The 24,565-nt window shown below is 36.5% G+C and overlaps 1 protein-coding gene and 2 long non-coding RNA genes across 5 annotated transcripts in view; 1 reads left to right on the top strand and 2 right to left on the bottom strand.

Annotated features, from left to right (window-relative positions):
• Positions 1-7,436, bottom strand: part of ATJ1 (DNAJ heat shock family protein) — an 82,295-nt gene extending 74,859 nt beyond the window's left edge. For 2 of the 3 annotated variants that reach the window (XM_088951982.1, XM_088951981.1), the window contains exons 1-2: positions 7,121-7,436; positions 6,923-7,019 (exon numbers count right to left, since the gene is read on the bottom strand). In XM_088951982.1, coding sequence (XP_088808108.1) covers positions 6,923-7,019; positions 7,121-7,177 — 154 coding nt within the window. In that variant the 5' untranslated portion in view covers positions 7,178-7,436. Of the gene's footprint in view, positions 1-6,636; positions 6,707-6,922; positions 7,020-7,120 lie in introns of all 3 variants that reach the window. The other variant, XM_088951983.1, reaches the window with a different exon arrangement.
• A 5,353-nt stretch (positions 7,437-12,789) lies between these two features.
• LOC148848044 (uncharacterized) lies at positions 12,790-14,104 on the top strand. Its single transcript, XR_016101349.1, has 2 exons — positions 12,790-13,643; positions 13,734-14,104. It is a non-coding gene; the product is annotated as an uncharacterized LOC148848044 (long non-coding RNA).
• Positions 14,105-19,890: 5,786 nt separating this feature from the next.
• Positions 19,891-21,402, bottom strand: LOC148848043 (uncharacterized). The gene is made up of 2 exons (XR_016101216.1): positions 21,140-21,402; positions 19,891-20,709 (listed from the first exon to the last, which is right to left on the bottom strand). It is a non-coding gene; the product is annotated as an uncharacterized LOC148848043 (long non-coding RNA).
• Between the last annotated feature and the right edge of the window lie 3,163 nt (positions 21,403-24,565).

The following is a 24,565-nucleotide window of genomic DNA, read 5'->3' as shown; positions in this document are numbered from 1 at the left end:
TTAGAAAATAAACAATAGAAAAAAGTCAAAAACATCCAGACAAAAGCATCTTGATAGGGGCAGATCATTCAAAAAGGAGAAAAAAGGGTAATATTCTCTTAAGAGTTCACAAGACAGTAAACGATTAAGAATATAGTTGTAAATAAGCAAGGAAGCCTTGGTTGAAACTATAACATTCAGAGTAGCACATTGGGCAAAAAGTTTGAAGTTGTTTCTAGATTTCAAGGTTGAAGACTTCTTCCGAGCTTTGGGTACCATTGCTGCATCCTCAACTACAAGATAAGGATATGTTGAGGTTTGGTCTCCCCCAATAAATGGTTGGAAGAAACTAAATTTTGATGGAAGCTGTTTGGGTAACCCAGGCCCCTCAAGTATTGGGGAAGTCATTAGGGATGAAGAGGGGAACAAAATTGCTCTAAGTAGGAATCTGCTGAATTTAAAAATATATATATATATATATGAAAGAAAGTAGTTTCTTGAAGAGAGAAGGAGAAGAAGAGAAGAAGAAGAAGAGAAGTTGAAAAGAAAAGAAAGCAATAATCTGGCCGCCCCCTTACAAGGCGACAAAACATAAAACAACATATATATCACTCAAAAACATAATAAAATTTGGACTCACATAACTACTGTGGTCCCCACATCCTATCTAACAACTAACATAAAACATCTACTCAGAAAAGCATCATAAAACTAATTAATCTTCAACACTCCCCCTCAAGTTGGGAGTAAATGTCACACATTCCCAACTTGCATAGATCATGTTCAAGCTTGTTCCTTGCCACCCCTTTAGTGAGAACATCTACCAGCTGCAACTCTGAAGAAACATAAGGCAAACAAACTTCTTCAGTTGTTACCCTTTCTCTTACAAAGTGTCTATCAACTTCAATGTGTTTTGTCCTATCATGCTGAATTGGATTGTGGGCAATATTGATTGCAGCCTGATTGTCACAGTATAACATCATAGGTTCCTCTGCTTTCACCCCAATCTCACTCAAAAGAGATCTAACCCAAAGAAGTCTGAGACACCATGAGCCATGGATCTATACTCAACCTCTGCACTTGACCTTGCCACAATTGCTTGCTTCTTACTCTTACAGGAGATCAAGTTTCCACCTACAAAGGTACACACTCCTGATGTAGACCTCTTGTCATCTAAGCATCATGCCTAGTCTACATCTGTATAGGATTCTAGCTTCAAATTCTGATGATTTGAGAAAAGAATGCCTCCACCATGGTGCTTTTTCAAATATGCAAATATTCTCTCAATAGCTTCCCAGTTTTGAACCCGAGGTGCATGCATGTACTGACTCATAACACTGACAGCATAAAAAATATCTGGTCGTGTCATACACAAATACAGCAGTCGGCCCACCATTCTTTGATATTTCCCCATATCCTTTACCAATTCACCATCCACACCATTAATTCTATGATTTGGATCAATAGGAGTGTCTATTGGTTTGGTCCCCAGCTTCCCAGTCTCTCGCAGTAGGTCAAGTACATACTTTCTCTATGAAATGAAGATCCCAGGCTTGAATCTTGCAACTTCAATCCCTAAGAAGTATTTGAGCTCACCACGATCTTTGATCTCAAATTCTTGCTGCAATGATTTTTTGAGATCATCAATCTCCTCCAAATCATTTCCTGTCACCATTATATCATCCACATACACAAACAGAATTGACACCAAAGCATCTCTCATCTTCACAAAGAGGGTGTGATCAAACTGTGTCTGTGTGTATCCAAAACGGATGAGTGCCCCTCTGAACCTGTCAAACCAAGCCCTAGGTGACAGTTTCAGTCCATACAAAGATTTTCTAAGTCTGCACACCTTTCCTTTACCAACATTTTCATAAAAACCTATTGGAATGTCCATATATAACCTATCCTGTAAATCACCATTGAGGAAAGCATTTTTGACATCAAGCTAGAACAAGGGCCATGAATAGGTGGCTGCTAGAGCTAAAAAAATATGAACTGAACTCATCTTAGCTACTGGTGCAAAGGTTTCTAGATAATCAACACCATAGGTCTGAGCATACCCTTTTGCTACCAACATTGCCTTCTACCTCTCTATCTTTCCATCGGCCTTATACTTCATTGTGAATACCCATCGACATCCGACTACCTCCTTGTCTAGGGGGAGATCAACTATTTCCCAAGTTTGGTTTTTGACCAAAGTATCCATCTCATATTGCATGGTTGTTTTCCACTCAGGTTTGGAGAGAGCCACAGTAACATTCCTAGATATAGACACAAAATCCAAGGAAGAAAGAAAAACATGGTAGGAGGGTGATAAGGCACTGTAGGAAAGATGGTGTGAAATGAAGTGGGTTGTACACTTTCTCTTCCCCTTACGAAGTGCAATGGGAAGATCAAGGTCAGTGGGATCAACTGCAACAATGGTGTTAGGGACAAAAACATTATCATTAGAAAACATAACAGGCTCAGGCTCAAGAGGAATACCTGGAACTGTATCTGCCGAATCTAGAGTTTCAGAAGGACTGATAGAGAGTGGTGTGGGTTGAGGATGTGTAGAGCCAACCATCATCTGCTGGCGCTGATATTGCTGTGAGGTTGCCCGTAGTGGCTCAGGTAATGAAACTGGAGGTGCAGGTGCTGGTGGAACTGATGTTGGTTGAACTGATGGTGCAGGTGGTGGCTGAACTGATGTAGATGCTGGTTGAACTAATGGAAGCACCACAGAAATAGGAAGAGGAACAGATTGTGAGTTCTTCTCCCCAAAACTCTCTCCCTGAGGAGAACCACTCGAGAAGAAAAATGTGGATTCAAAAAAGGTAACATCCATAGTGACAAATTTGCTCCTCAACACTAGGTCATAACGGCAATACCCCTTTTGGTTATGAGCATACCCAATCAAAACACATTTCTTGGCCTTAGGATCCAATTTCTTGCGATGACGACCAAGAATGTGAACAAAAGAAACACAACCAAAAACCTTCGGAGGTATATGAAATATCTCTCCATCTGGAAAAAGAAGGATAAATGGCACCTTAAACTCCAAAGTCCGGGAAGGAACGTGGTTAATCACATGTATGGCTGTAAGAATTCCATCTCCCCAGAACTAAACAGTAACTGAAGCACACACCATAAGACTCCTTGCCACCTCCACAATGTGTCTATTTTTCCTCTCATCAACTCCATTCTGTTGTAGTGTATATGCACAACTGCTCTGATGAACTACACCATGTTCTAAGAGATATGTGGTTAGGTCCTTCTCAAAGTACTCTCTGGCATTATTTGATCTAAAAGCCTCAGTTCTCACTCCAAATTGTGTGAGAACCATCTGGTGAAATTGTTGTACTAAGTTAGGAACCTCATCACATGATCTAATCAAATATATCTAAGAATATCGTGTATAATTATCCACAAACAAGAGAAAGTAACGGAATCCTCCGATGGAAGGGATTTGATATGGCCCCCATACATCAGTGTGAACAATATTAAAAGCAAAAGTACTTATTTTATTATTTGGTTTAAAAGACTGTCTACAACGCTTTCCTAACTGACAACTCTCATACTCCAAAGTAGATAATTGAACAGACTCAAACAACTTTGGAAAAAGACATTTCAAAAAACTAAAAGAAATATGTCCCAAGCGATTGTGCCAAAGCATAATCTGGTTCACTGACTCTGACCCACTACTATTGCTGCTACTAACATGATGGCCCTGATGTCTCGGAATCTCATCCATAAGGTAGATTCCATTCACCTCACGACCACTCCCAATCATCTTCTTTGACTCCAGATCCTGCAAAACACAATTACCAAGAAGAAAGGTCACAAAACAATTCAATTTTTTTATCAAAGAACTAACAGACAGTAGGTTGGTATGAAGTCCAAGGACATGTAAAACAAAAGATAGATTTATATCATTGGTCACTCTAACTTTCCCCTTCCCAGCAATGGGCATATGTGAACCATCTGCTGTAGAGACTTTGTCTCTGCCAAAGCACAACTGATAGGAACTGAAAATAGTAGGGGCATTAGTCATATGCTCAAATGCTCCCAAGTCTATAATCCAGGGAGGTCCCTCCTTACCTGAAGTGGATGCAAGATTTGCAGTTGCATATGAACTACCTATATGTGCAAAGGATGTGGTGTAGTTGGCTCCTGCATTCTGTTGTCCATCTGAAAGGCTAGAGCTGGGTGAATCTTTCTTATTCATAAACTGTCCAAACCTCTCCAATTCTATTCTCACTACTACTACTATAATGGATTCCCAATCAGTTTGGGAGAAAGGGGCTGAAGAGTCTCCTGTAGTGGCTACATTTGCATTTCCCTTCTTGTTTCTTATCCGAGCAGGCATAAGATTTGGATGAAACTTCCAACAAGTGTTCCTGGTATGCTTAGGCTTCTTGCAATAATCACACACAAAATCATTTTTATCTTCCCTTTTAGTCTCACTACTCTCCCTGTCTCCATTCGGCTTACGTTTTGTTGTATCAACCATAGCCGACTGGTCAATCCCAAGCTGTCTCAGCATTACATTCCTCCTACTCTCCTCTCAGGAGACAAAAGCATAGGCCTATGAGAGTGTCACACCCTCCCTAGAAAGAATATGCTGCCTAGCAATGTCAAATTCAGGGTTCAACCCTGCCAAGATCTCAAAAACTCTATTCCTATCTACCAGTCTGTGATAAGTTGTTGCATCATTTACACTTTCCCATACCACAGTTTCTAAGTGATTTATTTCCTGTCATAGGGTTTTCAGCATGGAGAAATATACAGCAAGAGGTTTTTCTCCCTGTTTCATACTTATCACCCGATTTCTTAACTGATAGGCTTTGGCTTCATTTTGCTTCTAAGAGTAAGTTTCAGTCTCTCCATCCCAAATCTCCTTAGCAGTATTAGCCCATAAGAAATTTTTTATAATATGAGGTAACATAGAATTACACAACCAAGAGATTACTATGTAATTCTCTTGCACCCATCGAGAAGAGTTTGTATCAGGTTTCTTCTCCTCTCCAGTGAGATACCCTAATTTTCCACGGGCACCAATAGCCATCTGAGCTTATTGTACCCACTCCAAATAATTTGTACCATCAAGTTTTACTGGAGTAATGATCCCAAACCCAAAAATATCACTACTACCTCTAACACCCAGTCCCACAGTACCAGTAAATTTCATCTCGATATTCCAGCTCTCCATTTTACTTCAAACAGTTCAACAGTAAGAAAAAAAATAGATTGGAAACCTTCAAAAAAATTTTAATATCACAAACACAAAAACCAACCCTTTCGGAAGAAGAAAACCCTAGTTGAAGGGAAATCTCTCTCCTCACGCCTCCCAATAAAGAGAAAAGTTAATTGATCACTCCGGGAGGCCTAGAAAATTTCATAAACCAAACCGCCCTCTTTAGGAAATCAAAAGAAAACTAGCAATACCTGGGCGCCCAAGATCAGATCAAAAACAAAGAGTCCAACTTTTCTAAGACTATTCCCCGTACTCCAGTTCTTCCTGATTTTGATGTCGAACAGTAGGTCACCTTCCTGATGTCTAGATCCCACCAAAAACTCCAAGAACTGGGCAATTTATAGCAGATCGATCAGCCCTTTACTACATGCAGTCGGCTGATCTAGGGATGCATGAGAATGCTTCAAGAAACTCTAGTCGATGCTCTAATACCAAGTATGAATCTGCTAAATTAAAAAATAATGAAAGAAAGTAGTTTCTTGAAGAGAGAAGGAGAAGAAGATAAGTTGAAAAGAAAAGAGAGCAATAATCTAACCGCCCCCTTCACTTATTATTTATACTAAAATAATAGAACAGTACAAAGAATGGTAGCAAAACATAAAACAGCATATATAACACTCAAAATTATAATAAAATTTGGACTCACATAACTATTGTGGTCCCCACCTCCTATTTAACAACTAACATAAAACATCTACTCAGAAAAACATCATAAAACTAATTAATCTTCAACACTTTATACTCTGACCCTGTGGAGCAAGGTGATGTGGCAAGATCAAAGATTTTGGTTGCAGTTTTTGGGGTTGAGAAGGCAAAGGAACAGGGTATTAGTTGGTTGATTATTGAGGGAGACTCTAAAACTGTGGTTAAGTGATTGATTAAAGGGGAGGGGTGGCATGGCATTTGAGGAATGATTTCAGAAAATTCAAATGGCTGTCACGGGATGACAGGATATGTTAATCCAAGTGAAATGGGTGAGGAGGACTGTTAATACCTTGGCAGACAGCTTAGCCAAGCAAGGGGTACATAGAACACATATGTTTTGATCTCAAATGTAGTACTGAATTGGGACAGCTTCTATAGCTGGTTCATTTCGCAACCTCTTGTTGTATTGTAATCATGTTTCTCTCATAATTAATGAAATATTTTCTGTGTTGCTGATAAAAAAAATGAGCAAGATAGATAACCGAGTTTATAGGCCAGATGGTTATGGCCAGGACTAAGTTAAAGTAGAAGATTGTGAGTCTGAGTCTGGACAATAAACAAGCTTAAGCTGGGCCTAACTGCAAGCACGTTGCTCAAGCTCGGCTCGCCAAATAACGTTAGTATGCAACTATGCATATAAAATAACTCGGATTGGAGTGAAATTCAATGAGCATAATGCGTGAAAGTTCTTCATGTTGAGTATCACTCCCAACCTCAAGAAATGGTTCCTCGTATAGAAAAGAGGCGTTCCTTCAAGCTCCTATGCCTTTTATCGTTGATGACCTTTTTTTCGCCAAAGAAATCTAGTCAAGAACTCGAGATAATTCGTAATACGAACATGATAAGATAGAAATTCTCTTGTGTAACAGCATTCACAAAATCCAAATGAATGAAGTCACCGAGTACATAAAATCAGGAAGACGACCTCAACCAATTAAAATAGCATCATTGGCTCTTACAGAACAACAAGGTATAACAAAATATGCGAAGAAAATTTACTCCGAGCGAAAAATAGAACTTGTTGAAAAACCGAAGCTCCGCCGAATCGAACCCCGTGATAGACAGGTGATGCATTGGACGCCGAAGAAAGCAAATGCTAGAAAAAACAACGAAATGGAGATAACGTGAGTGGTAATAATCGGTAGTGGAGAAACAATATGGCGTAAACGAATGGACATTGAAGTTTTGAACATTTACCCGTCGAGCCCGGAAGAGGGATTTCTGGCCAAAACCTAACCGATTGAATCTGCTCATTCTGCAGCCTATTCAACACTGTAGATCTCAACCGGGATTCCTCTGCGTCAGTGATCGGAAACCAAGGAAGGGTCTATCGACCCGGGAAAAAATTGGTTCGGAGCTCCCAGGAGTCGAGTGTCTCTCTACCAAAACATAAACTGTGATGCGCAAGAAATGAGAGGAACATTCCATCAGCTATCGATCTATCATCGGAAGGGGCGCGCAATGGACAAGAAGCCTTGGACAGAACGGGCTGGACCGGGCCGAGGGCAGTTTTTTGGATAGTGGATATAGGAAAATAGATACCAAATAGAGGAATAGGGCAATGGGCTAGGGCCTAAAATTTTTGGGCCTCCGGCCCTATTCTTTTTCCTTTTTTTTTTGGTTGGTTAATGGGCTAGGCCAATTCTATTACTCTTGCCAAACATTCAAACACTTTTGAGCAATTCTATAGGTGTTAATAATGAAAATCAAAATGTTTGATATAATGGTTCATAATTTGGGTAGTGTTGTGTATATTCAAAAAATGTGTAGGAATTTAATATGATTTACCCAGTTGAATTCTAAGCATTATAAGGTCTTTGTTATAGGTGGAGTCATGAAAATTACACGCATTAATGATATAGTTCTGATGAATGAAGAAAAATGCAAATGATTATATCATCTAATTAGGAGTACAATGGTTCCTAAGACCTCGATTGAATGCTAGAAATTGAATGCATAAGGTGATGTAACCATACGAAGATGATGGTTAGAGGAATGTTCCTGTAGGAGGAAAAGAACGATTGAAGTCCCTCTCTAGGGCTAATTAGTACTGTTAGCTTAGGTGCAATTACACAAGTGCATTGGCCATTTTGTTTGAATCATGTAGAGTCAGGACTTGAGTGGTTCAGGTTATGTTATCCAGTGGTGTTTTACAAGGCCATTAAAGGTTTGTGATATTTGCGAATAGATGAAGGCTCAAATGGTATATCTCCAAGGTGGTTGAAAAATAAGTTAACATAAAGATTTTTGGGGTTGTCTTATTTTTCCACAATTGGATTATTTTTAATCTAACATTTGATGTGCTCTTTCTTTAAGTTAAAGAGGGTTTTACATATAAAAGTTTTTATTTGTATGCCAAGTTTTAGACAAGTGAAAAAAAAAATGTTCTTTTTATTCTTAGAGAGGAAAAAACAGAGTAAGAGATAAAGAGGGTGCTCTTAGTGTAAGAGTGGGGTTTCGTATTATTTTTATTATTCAAGTTAAGAGAGGAAAAGGAATGACGGGTGTACGAGGGTTAAGGGTTAATTTGAGTTGCAAAATACATAGTACTTATATTGTTTCTCTTTTTTTTCATAGTAAATAACAAGTTTTATCTTTCCCATAAACGTAGACGGCCAAGCCGAACCACATAAATCCTTTGTGTCCTTGGTGGTGCTTGTTTTCAATTGTCTTTACTTGGACTTCATTATTTTGTTACTATTAGATTTTTTCTTAATTGATATTTCAAATACTTTGGGTTTTATCCTGTGAGTGAATGTTGTAAGACCCCAACAATTCTTTGGTGTTTTACTACTTATGGAAGATATTATAGAGAGATTACATAAAAAATAACTAGAACAAAAAGGCTTTTCATCTCCTACTTTCTTTATACTATTTTTTTAAAGAGGGAATGCTCTTTATTTCACAATGGATGTCAAAGCCATGCCATCCCATATTATCATTTAAAAATTTTCAAAACATCGAAGCCGTGGCATATTATCCACTTGTAAAAGGATTGTTCCTTCAATTCTTTTTAAAAAAAAAGTTTTTCTCCATTATTAATTGGAAAGTAATATTCAATTGGGCCTTATATTGATCAAAACATGGAGCGCATGATAAATCATCTTTTGTCATAAAAATCCTTATATAATATGTCTGGACCAACCACTTACCCAAAAAATAAAAAAATAAAAAAAATGAAAGAAAATTCATGCCTACTAAATCAAAACCAAAGAAAACAACTTATTAGTAATCAAAAACCAATGTTGGGTGACAAATTAAAACTAAAACCATTGAAGAATTTCTCACACACACACACACATAAAAACAATAAAAGAGACGCTTTTAATTACTACTAGGCAAGTTAACAAAATGAGACACTTGTTTAAAACTCATGTTAAGACCAAGGACTCTAGTGATATAAGGCATGTGAGAATTTTAGGAAAAAAAATGACTATTGGTGGATAGAAATCCTTAGATTACATTATTATTAGGAAGATGACAAAGCTAAAACAAATTTCAAATTATAGAAACTATGTGGATTGTGGAACATGGTTTTAAATAGTTGATAAAAAATGATCATGAAACTAGAGATTCAATAATGTATTTTGTTTTAGTTTTGGAAAAGAAAAATGCATGTCTATTCAATAACATGTTTACTATGTGTTAGCACCCGATTTTTGCTTGGCCTGTCACTTAAACCCCAAATTCCTTATCAGACCCTTATGATCCTTCTAAAACACCTAAAAACCCAACAAACCCGAATTTCAGCCCAAAATCCCTAAAATCCATGGATAAATCTACCCGATACCTAGGGTTAACCCAACCATGGGTTTTTTTTTTTAACCGAACTGACCTATTTAGTTTTTTAAATATTCAAACTGAAACTGAACCGACACAATCAATTAATCGGTTAAACCGCGGTTTGGTTTTTTGTGCACTTAAAATATATAAAAAAAAAACTAATATTGTCAATGGTTGTCATGCTGAATTGGTTGGTGTCGGTGGTTGCTGGTGGAGTCGCAGAGAGGAGAGGTGAGAGAGAGAGAGAGAGAAAGAGAAGGATCCCAGATGCTTCAAAACCACTGCCCACCAATAGTCGACAGATGCTTCAAGCCTTCAACACTACCAACGACACTGAATGGCATTGGTGCCTGCTTGCCGGTGAAGCAGTGGTTAGCGTTGCCGCTTGGTGCTGGTGGTTGGCGTGGGTCATGCGATAGTCTTAGAATAGAATGGAGAGACTAAAGAGACTGAGAAAGTGAGAAGATAAGGGAGAGACTAGAGAGACTTGGAAGAGATAGAGAGAGAGAAGCTGGTAAGAGAAAAAAGGCTTGACTCTTGAGTTGTTCCAAGTTTCGAAGAGAGTCAGTAGTGGTAGTCTGGCACTTTGGCAGACTGCCAAACCTTTTTGAAAAATAAAAAATATAATATAATATATACATATAATATTATAAATATATATATATATATATATATATATATATATATATATATATATATATATATATATATCGATCGGTTTGGTTAACTACTCGTTTTTTAAATGGTTAACCAAAACCTAACCAAAACTGTCATTTTTTTAAGAATATCGAATCAAAACCGAACTGATTGGTTCGGTTAATCGATTTTTCGGTTCGATTTTTTTATTTTTTCTCACCCCTACCGATACCAATCCGATGGCCCCTGGTCAACCCCCATTTACACCTCAATCATTAGATCATACACCACCATCAAACTAAAGACCTTCGAAAATACCTACCTAGCAAATCTCAACTCAAAATTCCTCTGTTTACCCTCTCATCAAACAAAGATTCCATTTTGGCCCTTATTATTAAACTAAAACACCCACAACCTAGATCCCTTTGATTCATACATATATGAGCCAATTAGACCATACGGTTGAGCCCTAGACACACCAAAACACATGCCTATAAAGTTTCAATCCAAGATTCCCATGTTTACCCTTCCATCAAACAATATTTCATTTTAAATCTTTCCATCAAAATAATATTTCATTTTAAATAGTTGATAAAAAATGATCATAAAACTAGAGATTCAATAATGTATTTTGTTTTAGTTTTGGAAAAGAAAAATGCATGTCTAATCAAGAACATGTTTACTATGTGTTAGCACCCGATTTTTGCTAGGTCCGTCGTTTGAACCCCCAATTCACCCCAAATTCCTGATCAGACCCTTATGATCCTTCTAAAACACCTAAAAACCCAAGAACCCGAATTTCAGCCCAAAATCCCTAAAATTCACGGATAAATCTACCCGATACCTAGGGTTAACCCAACCATGGGGTATTTTTTCAAACCAAACTAACCTAGTTGGTTTTTTAAATATTCAAATTGAAGTCGAACCAATGCAATTAGTTAATCGGTTAATTGCGGTTCGGTTTTTTATGCACTTAAAGTATATAAAAAAAAACTAATATTGTCAATGGTTGTCATCGTCTCAAATTGGTTGGTGTCGGTGGTTGCTGGCAAAGTCGCGGAGAGGAGAGAGAGAGAGAGAGAGAGAGAGAGAGAGAGAGAGAGAGAGAGAGAAAAGGATCCCAGATGCTTCAAAACCACTACCCACCGGTAGTCGACAAATGCTTCAAGCCTTCAACACTACCAACAACAATGAATGGTGTTGGTGCCTGCTTGCCGGTGAGGCAGTGATTGGTGTGGGCCGTGTGGCAATCTGAGAAAAGAACGGAGAGACTAAAGAGACTGAGAAAATGAGAAGAGAAGGGAGAGACTAGAGAGACTTGGAAGAGACAGAGAGTGAGAGAAGCTAATAAGAGAAAAAAAGCTTGACTCTTGAGTCGTTCCGAGTTTCGAAGAGAGTCTAGCAGTGGAAGATTGAGAGTTTCGAAGAGAGTGAGACTGGTAGTGGCAGTCTGACACTCTAGCAGACTGTCAAACCTTTTTGAAAAATAAAAAATAATATATATATATATATATATATATATATATATATATATATATATATATATATATATATATATATATATGTCGATCGGTTCGGTTAACTGTCATTTTTTAAGAATATCGAGCTGAAACCGAATTGATTGGTTCGATTTTTTTATTTTTTCTCACCCCTACCGATACCAATCCGATGGCCCCTGATCAACCCCCATTTGCACCTCAATCATTAGATCATACACAACCATCAAACTAAAGACCTTTGAAAATACCTACCTAGCAAATCTCAAGTCAAAACTCTTCTGTTTACCCTCCTATCAAACAAATATTCCATTTTGGCCCTTATCGTTAGCCTAAAACACCCACAACCGAGATCCCTTTGATTCAAACACATATGAGCCAATAAGACCATAAGGTTGACCCCTAGACACACCAAAACACATGCCTAAACATTATCACTAGATCCCCGATGCCCTAAAAATACCTACCTGTAAAATTTCAGCCCAAAACACCCTTGTTTACCCCTTTATCGCAACAAGATTTAATTTCAAAGCTCTAGATTAATCAGATCAAGCCCTTTCTAGATCTGCCCAATCCTGGTCTATTCGGCCCAATATGACCCCACCATTCAACCCAAAATGCTCAAAAAACCCACCTCGTGAAACTTCAACCAAAAAGCACCCATGTTTATCCATCAACTTAAAAAGATCTTGTTTCGTTCAATCTTACTAGCCCGTGCGCACAAAACCCTTTTATGCAGTCAAACCCATCTCAACCCTTCACATTTTAACCAAGAAGGCCAGAAATCCTAGCCTTCCATCAAATAACTCCGGTTTATCCACCCTTAGACCTGGTTTGACCCTACCTATAAATAAATTTTGAAACCCCCCAAAATTACAAAATTGTCATTCACCCTACCTATAAATATAACTTAATGTTCCTAATTCTGGCTAATTCACTATTCAGAACAGTTAATCGCTTCTTGCAACGACAGCGACGAAACCTACTCCGTTCTCCACCACCGGCTTCTCTCCCTCATTCTTCTTCTTCTTCTTCTAAATTTTTTCCACCCGGATACACTATTCGTCTTCTTTCCCATTCGAACAAAAAAACAAAGTTGCAGCAACAAATTTCCTTCGCTTACAATCTTGCTATCGCTCTCATCATCATCATCTTCTTCTTCCAATTTTTCACTTCACCGCTACTGTTCATCTTCCTTAGCGTTCGAAGCGAACCAGAGCGAGGAAACCTGATCCGACCTCTATCACTTGTTTCTTTGGTCTCTCACTCTCCTCATCACTCACTCTATCATCCTCTCTTGACCATCCATCTCTTTCTCCTTCCCCTGTTATCGCCCCTACCCGCCACCGCTGTTGCAATTTTCAGCACCGGCAGTTGTCTTCTCCGTCTCTTATGCGATCTACTCTTTCTCTTAATCTCTCCTCTTATTCTCTCTCATTATCATTTTCTCCTTCATTTTTACCCTTTATTGCCATCTTCCTTCTTTTATAGTCTACCGAAACCATATCTCTGCCCAATGTTCATCATCCTCTTGATGGAAATAAAGGAAAGGAGTTGTAGCAGTGGCGATATCCGTAGCTTGTTGCTGTCTTCTTCTTGGTATCAAATGAAACCCCACCTAGAATATTGGTTCTTCTTGGTAAAGCTCTTTGTTACAACACCAGTCCCTATCATACTTTACGAAGAAAGTTGGGAATAAACTAAAGACTCACATTTCCCCTACTACAACATTCTACTCCAAATCAAAACCCCAGCCGAAACCTGCCCTTTAGCATCGTTCGATCCTAGAGCCAAAATCGTATCAGGTAAGTCCCATTATTTCTCCCCTTGCAGTCTGTTTCTTTGTTGTTTCATTTTCTTAAGATCCATCTCCCTTAAATGCTTGTCACGACTAGGATTTGAGGGAGAGGAGAAAGCTAACGAAGCTGGTTTGGCTCTTGTAAGCTCTCATCTCGATCCAAATATGAAATCGTTGTTATCTTAAGATTCAAATAATTGTGTAGATTTTGAGTTGATTGGGTGTTTTAGAAGTTGAATTAGTTCCTCTTAGTTTTAATGATTGCATGGTTTTTCTTTTTCTTAGAATAATGAGTTGGTGTTGGTTATTTCTTCTCTTATGTTTTTTTTTTTAATAGATTGAAATTTAGGCTTATCTTGAATAGGGTGTTCTTTAAAAAGCCAATAAATCCTTGTATACCAGTTTGATCTTCTCAGTTCTGATAATTCATTTTGGCTGCTATATGATTAAGATTTATTTATTACAATATATCCTTTGTCTTAAGCTAGTGATGTTCAGTTATGGTATTTGTTTCTAATGGGTTGAATCACATGGGTTATTGACCATGAAATAGAATGGTGGAGTAGTGTGAGATTTTCAATTTTTGTAGTTCAGAGTAAGTTAAGCACATCGGAACCTATGAGTACATCCTCTTAAAAAATAATAAAATAAAAAATAATGATATGTAGTTAGGGAGGATTTATTTTTATGCTGATTTATTCGAGATCGGCTTCCGTTAGGGCAAATCTGTGCCCACACCAATCTAACAACCTTTCCTAACCTTGCATTGGGAATATCTCCCCATGAAATAAAACATGAGATATTCTCAATGCAAGGCAACAAAGGCTGTTTGGATGGGCTTTGCCCTGACTGAAGCCGAACTCGATTTATTCTTATGCTTTGTTCTCATTTATGCTCATTTGGGATCCTATGTGGTCCCTACCTATTGGACCCAGGAGAGGGGTGTCTAACCTTTTCTCTCTCCCATCCAAGTCTTATCTAGACTGGTTTAATCAATGCTTTGGGCCATTGGAGTCATTATTCGATAAAAAAATAATTTTGATGTTATTTTTGAGGGTCCCATCACATTCATTTCCTTAACTGATGGTGGTGATTCCATTTCAGTTGAAGTGAGCTGGTTTCTCGACACTCATACTATGTTTATGTTATAACATCCAATTCAATTTTTTTTCAAACCATCTGGTTTTATTTTGTATTTGAAACTTCAACAAAAAAGACACATTAGCAAATACCCCCTAAAAACTGTAAATTCAATAACGTATTTTGTTTTAGTTTTGAAAACGAAAAAATACATGTCTAATCAATAACATGTTTACTATGTTTATGTTATAACATCCAATTCATTTTTTTCAAACCACATAGTTTTGTTTTGTATTTGGAATTTCAACAAAAAAGACACATTGGCAAATACCCCTTAAAAAACCATTGTCTAATAATGATACATTTTCTAGCTGATGTGGTAGTTGTTTTTGTCACACCCCAACCAAGTTTAGGCATGAGACAATGCCACATGCTTATGTAAGGCTTTACTTGTTTAATGTCAAAATCCAAATTATTGTTTACAAATACCTAATAAATCCAAAATCTAAAGAATAAAGGCTTACAAAGTTCCAATGTAAATAAATTTGTACTAGCATTCTCTCTCAAGCAATTCCGTACAATAGTTATTCTTCTTTAGCATCTAAAAGGCAAGAGAATCAAGAATAATGAGTACAACCCTCGGTAATTAGCATTTTATCTCCCAAATTGGACTAAGCATGAGGAATAATAATAATAATAATTATTATTATTATTATAATAATTCATAAAATCCACATATTACTTAGAAGATAAGTTTCAAAACTACTTAATGCATCATTGAGAAGAATAATCACATACTCAAACTTTCAAATAGTTTACAGAATCATAAGAACAAGCTGAATGGAACCATGTCTCGGATTAATGCCAGTATATTCAAATTCAGAGTTACATAGCAATTTCACAATGGACTATGACCAGTGATAAGGGATTGCGTATATGCCTTGTGACAAGGAACTAAATCCAAAATGGGTTAGCCCATGAGGATATTGTATTCATTCCCAATGATGACGTAGTCATATATTATTAGAATATAACAAATGCATCAATCCACACACGAGCCTTACAAAATGAATTTAACATAAGAATAATAATATAACTAAATAATGAATAACAAGTTCAAAAAAGTCATTGATTCTTTTAAGGGATAACAAGGTGCCAAATAAATTTTGAATAATTATCAATGTAATGTGTCAAATAAGTTTTGAATAGTTATCAGTATATCACAATGGTCAACAATAAAATATTTCATTTATATTCTGAATTCATAAGGAATTAGTTGTGGCCTTGTACGGTAGGGTTGCAACTTGGGTAGTATGGATGCAAATGGATCGAATCAGATTTGAATTAGGATATATTCAAACCCGTCATGTTGGATCTGATCCAATTCAAACATCCAACTGGATCTAATAGGGCTCGATATGAATTCGAATCCTATCGGATCTTTGGATCTGATTTGATCTGACTTGTTTTCTTTAAAAAATAATAAGTTATTAAATGAAAAAATAAAATATACCAATTTAAATAAAGAGAAAACAAAAAAATATAAGTATTTTTTAATTATTTTCATTATATATACATGTTTCTATAAAAAAATAAATAATATAACAAATTTATAAAAATACAATATAAATAATATATTCATAAATAAATAACATATATATGTATTATATATAAATAATATATATATATATATTTATTTATTTATAAATATATAACACATTGAATTAGATCTTCATGGATCGAATAGGAGGTGATCCAAATCCGATCTTATTTCTGATTGAATCATAGGATCCGACCAGGGATAATCCGAATTCAACCAAATATGATCGGATTGGATCATGAACCAATCCATTTGCACCCCGATTAGATAGGCCCAATCAGACCTAAGCTTTTGTAGGTTAGGCTGGCTGTGAGTTTTGGGCTTTGATTGAGGCCTTAGGTAACTAGAGTCTGACCAAAAAAATACATACAATATGAATTTTATTTATATAAGAACATCTTTTTCCAATTATACATACACATATCTATGTATAAAATATGCATATGTACATTTGTTAATGAAATTCATACATATTTTCAATCCATTCTACTCCTAAATTGGGTTACAAAGTCCAGTAAAAGATGATTGAAAAAAATATGAAATTTTGGCTCTAACAACCCATGAATTTGGAGAAAATGCCAATTTTGATCATAAAGAATTAAAAGAGCCATTTTGACCTTAAATTAAACTAAAAAAAGGCCAATACTAGCCAAAAAAACACAGGACGTTAAAAATATTATTGACAAATCCATTAATTAATGAATAAAATAATAAGAAGTGTAATGTGGCACTATTCAACTAAAAAAATTAAAAATGACAAGTGGGTCCCATTAAAACTATAGCATGTTAAATTCCACACTTAATCAAGAATAAAAAAAAAATTATTTAATTACAAATTAATAAATACTGAAAAAAATATATAAGTGGATTCCACTTGAAATTATTAGTACCCATCTCTCTCTTATCCTTCTCCATCTTATTCTTCTTCATAGAGGTTGTCATGTTCATTGCTGTTTAAGGTTGAGAGTTTTGAGACCTTTCCTTGGCTTATTCATGCTTGGGAGAGTTACCTAAGTTCCAATATCGGAATTATAAAGCTTAGCTGAACTCAAGATGTTTGCTTTTGAATCACAACCTCCTTCAAGAATAGAGACCTCTGGCAGACCTGAACAAGCATCTAAGCACTAGACATGTTCATGGGCCGGGTAGCTTGACAGCCCATCCTATTATCTTTCGTGCTTGAAAAAAATTTCAGGCCCACGGGCTCGAGTTTAGGCTTTAAATACCAGGCCCGATCATTTTCGGGCTGGCCTTAAGCTTTCTCAAATAAGCCCGACCCGATACTATTATATATAATAAAAAAATATTTATGTTATATATAATAAATATATAATATATATTTATTTCTTAAGTGATTAATAAATATTAATTTACTATTTAGAAATACAAATTAGTTTATTAATTTATTAAATTCTTACTAAATTAATATGATATTAATTTATAAAAATACATTGAAAAATAAGACATATTATATACAAATCGGGCACTGGACTTCAGGCTTTATATAAGAGTCGGGCTTAGACTCAAGATCTAGGCCCAATGGTCAAACTGGATTCAGGCTTGGGCTGCCCGGCCCATGAACAAGTCTACTAGGCACGTTCATTCTCATGCTGACTAACCAAGAATTTGTCAAAATAGTTTACTCCTTCGTAAACACGTGAAGCTTCGTTCCCACGACCAGGGATTCCTTATCAAAACACATGAAGCATTCATTTGTAGGCATCCTTGGCAAATGCATCCAACGATTGCAAATGGGATAAAGGCTTCCCACTCAAGGATATGGCGTGCAAAATAGACCCAACGTTCGATCACACTACCTTTCAGCCTATAGAGATCCCCACTTCGAAGTTCGAACTAGAGACCGGAAGCTCCGATTAAGAGAGGCAATGAGACTATAATCAGACCTTGAACAGCGAAGCAAACAATTGATTGATATATCTCGTCCAATGGGTTGTATAAGGGAATTTAAATATGATTGATCCAAATGGTTACCCTTGTTACTGGATTCATCTGCGAGAGACGAGGAAAGATCCTACAATTACTCTTTTGTCAAGAACATCAAGTCGCTAGGATGACTTCATCATCCCCATTATCTTCTAAATGGCGCTTACATTTGACATCTCAATTAGACGATAAGTCATGTAAATCCACTCACTCTCTTGCTCACACAAGCTCGAAAACGCCCTTGAAATTAGACAGGATTGACCTTCCAACATTTTTTCCAGAATTTAAACAAGAACGACAATGAACATGCCGGTGTTGAAGAAGAAGAAGAAGAGAGACTTATAGTTTAAAATGGGATGTACTTATTAATTTTGTCTAAACTCGCAGGGTGGCCCATACTTGTAGGGGCTAATGAGTGTAGAAAAACAATTCTTAAAATGTATGTGATTTTCTGCTTTGGAGGGGCTACGAGTTGGTTGAAGGTAAAGTTATGTTAATTGTTGGACCATCATGAAGACACCCCAGACCCCACCTTCGTAGTTTACGATGACAATGGTAAGGGGTGTCACAGAAATAGTGATCGATTAATCAAGGATTGCAGAAATACGTTTTAGAAAGAAATTAATTAAATATTTGGAAATGGTGTAATAAGCAATGCCCATGCAAATTTAAAGAGATAATCATCAAGTATAATATTTATATATAATAAATTAATTTAGATATAGTATATTAAAATTTATTTTGTATATATTTAGCATATAATATAATATATAATTTTTTTTATTATTTTAAATATAATTATATATATATATATTTTATATGTTAAAATCCATAAATACTATAATATAATATAATCACATTCAGGTTTTAATCGAATCAGGCGGAGTAAAATTCGAATTCAATTTGTAACATTTCGTAATCTGATCCAATTACGAAAACACATTATTCAGATTATTGACCCAATCGATGCAGTCCGATTTTCATGTAAACACTTCGATCTCCGAGTTGGTTTTTATGAAAAAAACAGCCAACAAATTCGAAACATAATCATGGTTACAAAATGTTACAAATCCAATAAGGCTAACAATTAGCTGATACAAAAATTTCAATGTTTAGATAAAACGGAGTCAAAGACATCGACATTTATTATCTAAGTACTTATAACAAATAAGCAAATAAAAACATTTCGTATGCATGCAATCGAGGTTCATTGAAATGACACTATCAGCAGTCTATGTCTCGAGAGAAATGAACCCCACCAATCACTAACTGTTATATCAATTTTAAATTTTGATTAAACTCTGCACATTTAACAAATAACAAAGATTTTTTATTTTAAATCCCCATTATTACGAAGAAAAATCTTTTATATAAAAGAAACTTAATTCCATCAAGTTGGTCAACTCCCATCCACGAATATAATTCATTCAAATTCTATGAAAATCACAAAACAATTAATTAAGCATACGTTTGGAGTCGGTGTAAAAATATCATTTCTGTACTTAAGTGTAAAACATCATCGGTCTAAAAGTACACTTACACTAAACTGTAAAAGTGACCGTTGTTTTTTTAAAAAATGTGATGGGTGAAGAGTGTCTTTGATAAGTTTTACATCCAAACCTACACAAAATTGAACCAAAGTGAAATTTTACATTGATGATGATTTCACTCTCATTTCAAACGCGAACAAAAACGAAACGATGTAAAGTTTTACACCATTTTCGATTTACAATGACTCCAAATGCAGCCTAAACAAACAAACAAAAAAAAAAAATCATGGCGGATCATTCAACTTACAGTGGCTGCAACCGGAGGACTCCATGACTCCATAGAAGGAGTCTGGCGTCTGATCCGTTTGACGGGTCATCATATGATTAACGTAAACCATCATTCATCTCCATCCCATCAATATCCTCTATCATTCGCACTACTACTTGAATATCAGGCTGTTGATCAGGCACAATCGACACACACCATGGCTATTTGCAGCAACTGCACCATCTCTTCCTCTATATTCTGATATCTCGTCAGCTCCACATCGAATACCTCAACCATCCATTCTCCTCTCTCTTTCAGCACCGACTGGACCCACCTAAGCAAATCAATCCCTTCCTGCCTAAACGACGCCTGATTCAGGGCCTTCCCTGTCAACAACTCTTGTAACAATACACCGAAGCTATTCACATCCGACTTAAACAACATCACCTTTCGGGTTTTCACCACCTCTGACGCACGGTAGCCCGCCACTCGGTTAGGAGTCGTGGAACCCCTGAATACTAGATTCAGTCCAAAGTCGGTGACACCGACACATGCGCCCAGGTTGGACGCCTTGATGTTGCAATGCACTATTTTTCCCGACATGTGTAGGTGAGCAAGCCCACGCCCGGCATTTAGCGCTATCTTCATCCAGTTGTCCCAGTCCAGTGGCGTACGACCCGAATCTCTATTTCTTGTGAAATCATCACCAAAATAGACAAATACAATACAAAATTTCAGAATTGCCATTTTCTAGAGGTAAAACAGGAAATGAGCAATAAAAAACAATCAAGTAGAGAGCATTTGTATGTTCGTCGGTGGATTTTCAAGTCGCGGTGTGTGTGAGTTGCAAAAAAGGTATAAAGGTAAAAACAAGGAAATCAGGTCAATTCTTTCTCCAAATTGAGAGCACAATGGCACATTGCAAAGCGTACGTCGGAGTGCGAATTTTCTTGGCACTATTCTATGGTACGGAGGTTCGAATCAAGCAAGAATACTTCGACTTTTATTCGGAAAAAAGTTTTGGATGATATCTACGCACTTTGCGCTGGTTAGAGAGATTCTTTATAGTTTCAACCTTCAAAATGCTGCAAATTAAAAAATGAAAGAGGAATTTCCATTACTGCAATAGCTCAAGCTTCCACACCGTTCGCTAGAGATAAGCGAGAGAAATAGAAGGAATCCGACTTAAAAAAAATTGTATCCTGCAGAAGAGAAGATGAGCTTATGGCGGCATGTAATCATAGACAAGTAACTTCTTGTCCTTTGAGTAGTAAAGAGCCCTCAGAGGAACCGCATTTTCGTGCTTAATCTTCCCCAACAACTCCATCTACATCTCGAATTCATTCTTTTGAACTAGTACATCCTTGAGTCTCTTCACTACCACGATCTTCCCTTCCTCTACATCCGCTTTATATGAAGTACCGACACTTCCTTTCCCGCCCTCGAAAAATACCAACTTGTTTCTCTTGGCTTCCGCCACTCCACCTGCCATATCGTCCTTCGATGAAGAGGTTCCCACGTCTGTAACCACCGACTGCGACCCATCATGATGCACGACTTCACGATCAGTGAGAGGTTTGTGGTTATACCCCAAGACATACTCACTTATTTTTTATGGTAAAACAGGAAATTTCAACTGGGATTCATTTATATATTATTTTCAATATTTATTAATTTATACATTAAATACTTTTTATTTTATTCTTAATAATGTGTGAGATTTAACCACTTCTAATTTTTTATTTATTTTTGAGTTGAATAATGTCATATTAATATTTCTTATTATTTTATTTATTATTTAACGGATTTATGAATAATATTTCTTGTGTGTGTTTGGCTAATGTTAGCCTTTAGTGTCCAAAATAACTATTTTAATTCTTTAGGGTCGAAATTGATCTTTTCTTTTTTTGCAAAATTCAGAAAATATCATATCCAAAAATCTAAAAAATATATTCATAAATTCATTTTCACCTGACCAGCCTGCCCTTACCCAACCCAACAACTTAATCCAACATAAGCCTGAGTTCGGCCAAGTTATGTTAGGTTGGGCCCGGGTTTAGAAACTCGGGTTTGACTTTGGATTGGGTCGTAAAATACAAAAATCTCTCCTAAAATTTTTGACAATCATAAAAATCTCTCATTTAGTTTTACTTTAACAAAAACCACCCTTCCGTCATTCATCCAGACGAAAAACGTTAAGATTCATGCATCCATATTTTTCAAATACTCATTTTACCCTTTTATAAATTAGTTTATATACATGTAAATTACTCTATCTCTCTGGGAGTCAAGTGACAACGCTCCAGCTTCAAAAGCCACAACCATCCCCCCCACTTCACCCTCCCTCCTTCCCCCCTCTCTCTCTCTGAGCTTTCAAATGCCCCATCTCCCTCGCCATCATGAAATCTCCGGTAAGCCTTAGCATCGGTATTACCCAGAAAAGAATATCAACATCAACAACTGAATTGCATCAAACTAATGGATAAATGAGATGAGTAATGTTCTCGAGAGGCCTTTCGATCCTCCTCATTTTTTATCGGTGAAAAAGGGATTGATTGTATGAATTGGGCTAATCTAGTTGGCAAAGAAGGAGGAATGTTCTCTTTGTTGTTTTATTCATGGAGGGAGATGGCATTCATTGCTATTGCGGGCAAAACGAGAGAGCGGGAGAGATGATGAAACAAGGAGGGAGGGAGAGATATATGTAGTGGTGGATATTGGATACTTTTTTGGCTTCTTTTTGGAGGAGAAAATGAAATTGTGTTTTTTATAATTTTCATTTTTAATTTCATGGAGGGAGAACGGGAGGATTCTCTGTTCTAATTTTTGAAATCTCAACCAGAAAATAATAATGGAGAGAGGGGAGGAACAGATGGGAATAGGGACACACTCATGAGGGGGAATTTCTATTTTGAAAAGGAGAAAAGATTGCCAGAGCCATTTTTATGTGCTACCAGTTCAAGTATTTGAAAATCCTGACTTAAGACTATTGGTCCTCTATTTTCTGCTTCAACGCTGCGATCATTTGGTTGTTTCAGCGGCAGCAACAGTAGAGGGTGAATGAAACCCTGAAACGATGGGAACCCATCTGCTGAACCCTGATTTAAGCATTTGTAAGTCATCAGTGGCGCTCTGGTTGGTGCAAAACCTACTGTAACAAATAAAATTTCTCTACTTTTGGCACTATCGAGCAATTTCTAGATGCCGGATCGGTCGTAAGTAACGCTGATACATAGGCTTACCAGAGATTTCATAATGTAAGGAAGAAGGGGCATTTGAGAGAGAAGTGGGGGACTAGGGAGCGTGACTTTTGAAGCTAGGGAGAGAACGAATGAAAGCGTAAAGAAACATCACTTGACTCCTAGAGAGAGAGAATTACAAAGGGGTAAAATGGGTATTTGAAAATATTGATGCATTGGTTTAATACTTTCTGACTGGGCCAATGACGAAAGAGAGGTTTTTGTCAAATTTTTTAGAAGATTAAGGGAGATTTTTATTAAAGTAAAACTAAATGGGACCTTTTTATGATTGTCAAAAACTTTAAAGGGGTTTTTATCTTTTACTCTAAAATATAATATAATATTATTTACAAACCATCAAAACATGTGCCTCCTCAAATTATTACAAGAGACAAAAGTTATTATTTGGTCCCAACAAATTCTGAGTAAGGTTTTTTCTACACAGATAACCAGCAGGATGAATCTCAGCTTTCCACAAGACAAATGACCTTGTGGAATTCGGGTCTGGATCTCCAGACCACGTCTATCCACAGCACACAACCCTTAAAAATAAGAAACATCTCCCTCTGCAGAATATCATGCCTGTATATATGACAGCGTGGGCAGAATTTGTGTGGGCAAGAGATCAGACTCATTCGAATTGCCTACATGATATTGTATTTATGGTAGTCCATAGAACATAACGATTAACCAAAAGTATTTCAAGCTTGGTTGATCTGAACACATTAGCTGGGCCTCTAAATAGGATAAAGTAAAAGATCTGTTAAAATCAGAATTTCTCTGAAGAAATGATTAATAAGAGGCTGAACGTTCAAGGGAAGAGTGGGAGAGGGGGGGGGGGGGAATCTCTTAAGTGTAATTATTAGCTCAAGAGATTGTTTTGTTTTTAACTTTTTATCATTATCATTATTTCTTTCTTTTTCTTTTTTTAAATAAAGCTAATTAAAGGCTGTATTGAAATTTTGATGGACCTCAATTGAAATTTACCTATTTGGCTTTTAATTTGTTTTTGTTATTACATAATTCGAAAATATAGGCGAATGACGAGTTGAGACCAATGTTTAAAAAATCAATCCGGAATTGGGCAGTTAACGTCCAAACCAGTGATGTTTTAAAAATTTCAAAAATAAAAATTGCTCAAAACCATTTTCTAAGTTGAGCAGATTGACAGTTCAACCAGCTAAGGCTGTGTTTGGTTTGAAGAAAGAAGTAGATAACAGAAGGAAAAGATAAAAAAAAATCTTTACAAACTTTATATACATTTTCTTACCTTTCCCTACCTTTTCATTCAAATCAAACATAACCTAA

This window comes from Nelumbo lutea, chromosome 6 (assembly GCF_056320005.1).
Source record: "Nelumbo lutea isolate HS-2025 chromosome 6, American lotus-T2T, whole genome shotgun sequence".
Lineage (NCBI taxonomy): Eukaryota > Viridiplantae > Streptophyta > Magnoliopsida > Proteales > Nelumbonaceae > Nelumbo > Nelumbo lutea.
Note: the sequence above shows the minus strand (reverse complement) of the source record. Positions and strands in the feature narration are given on the sequence as shown.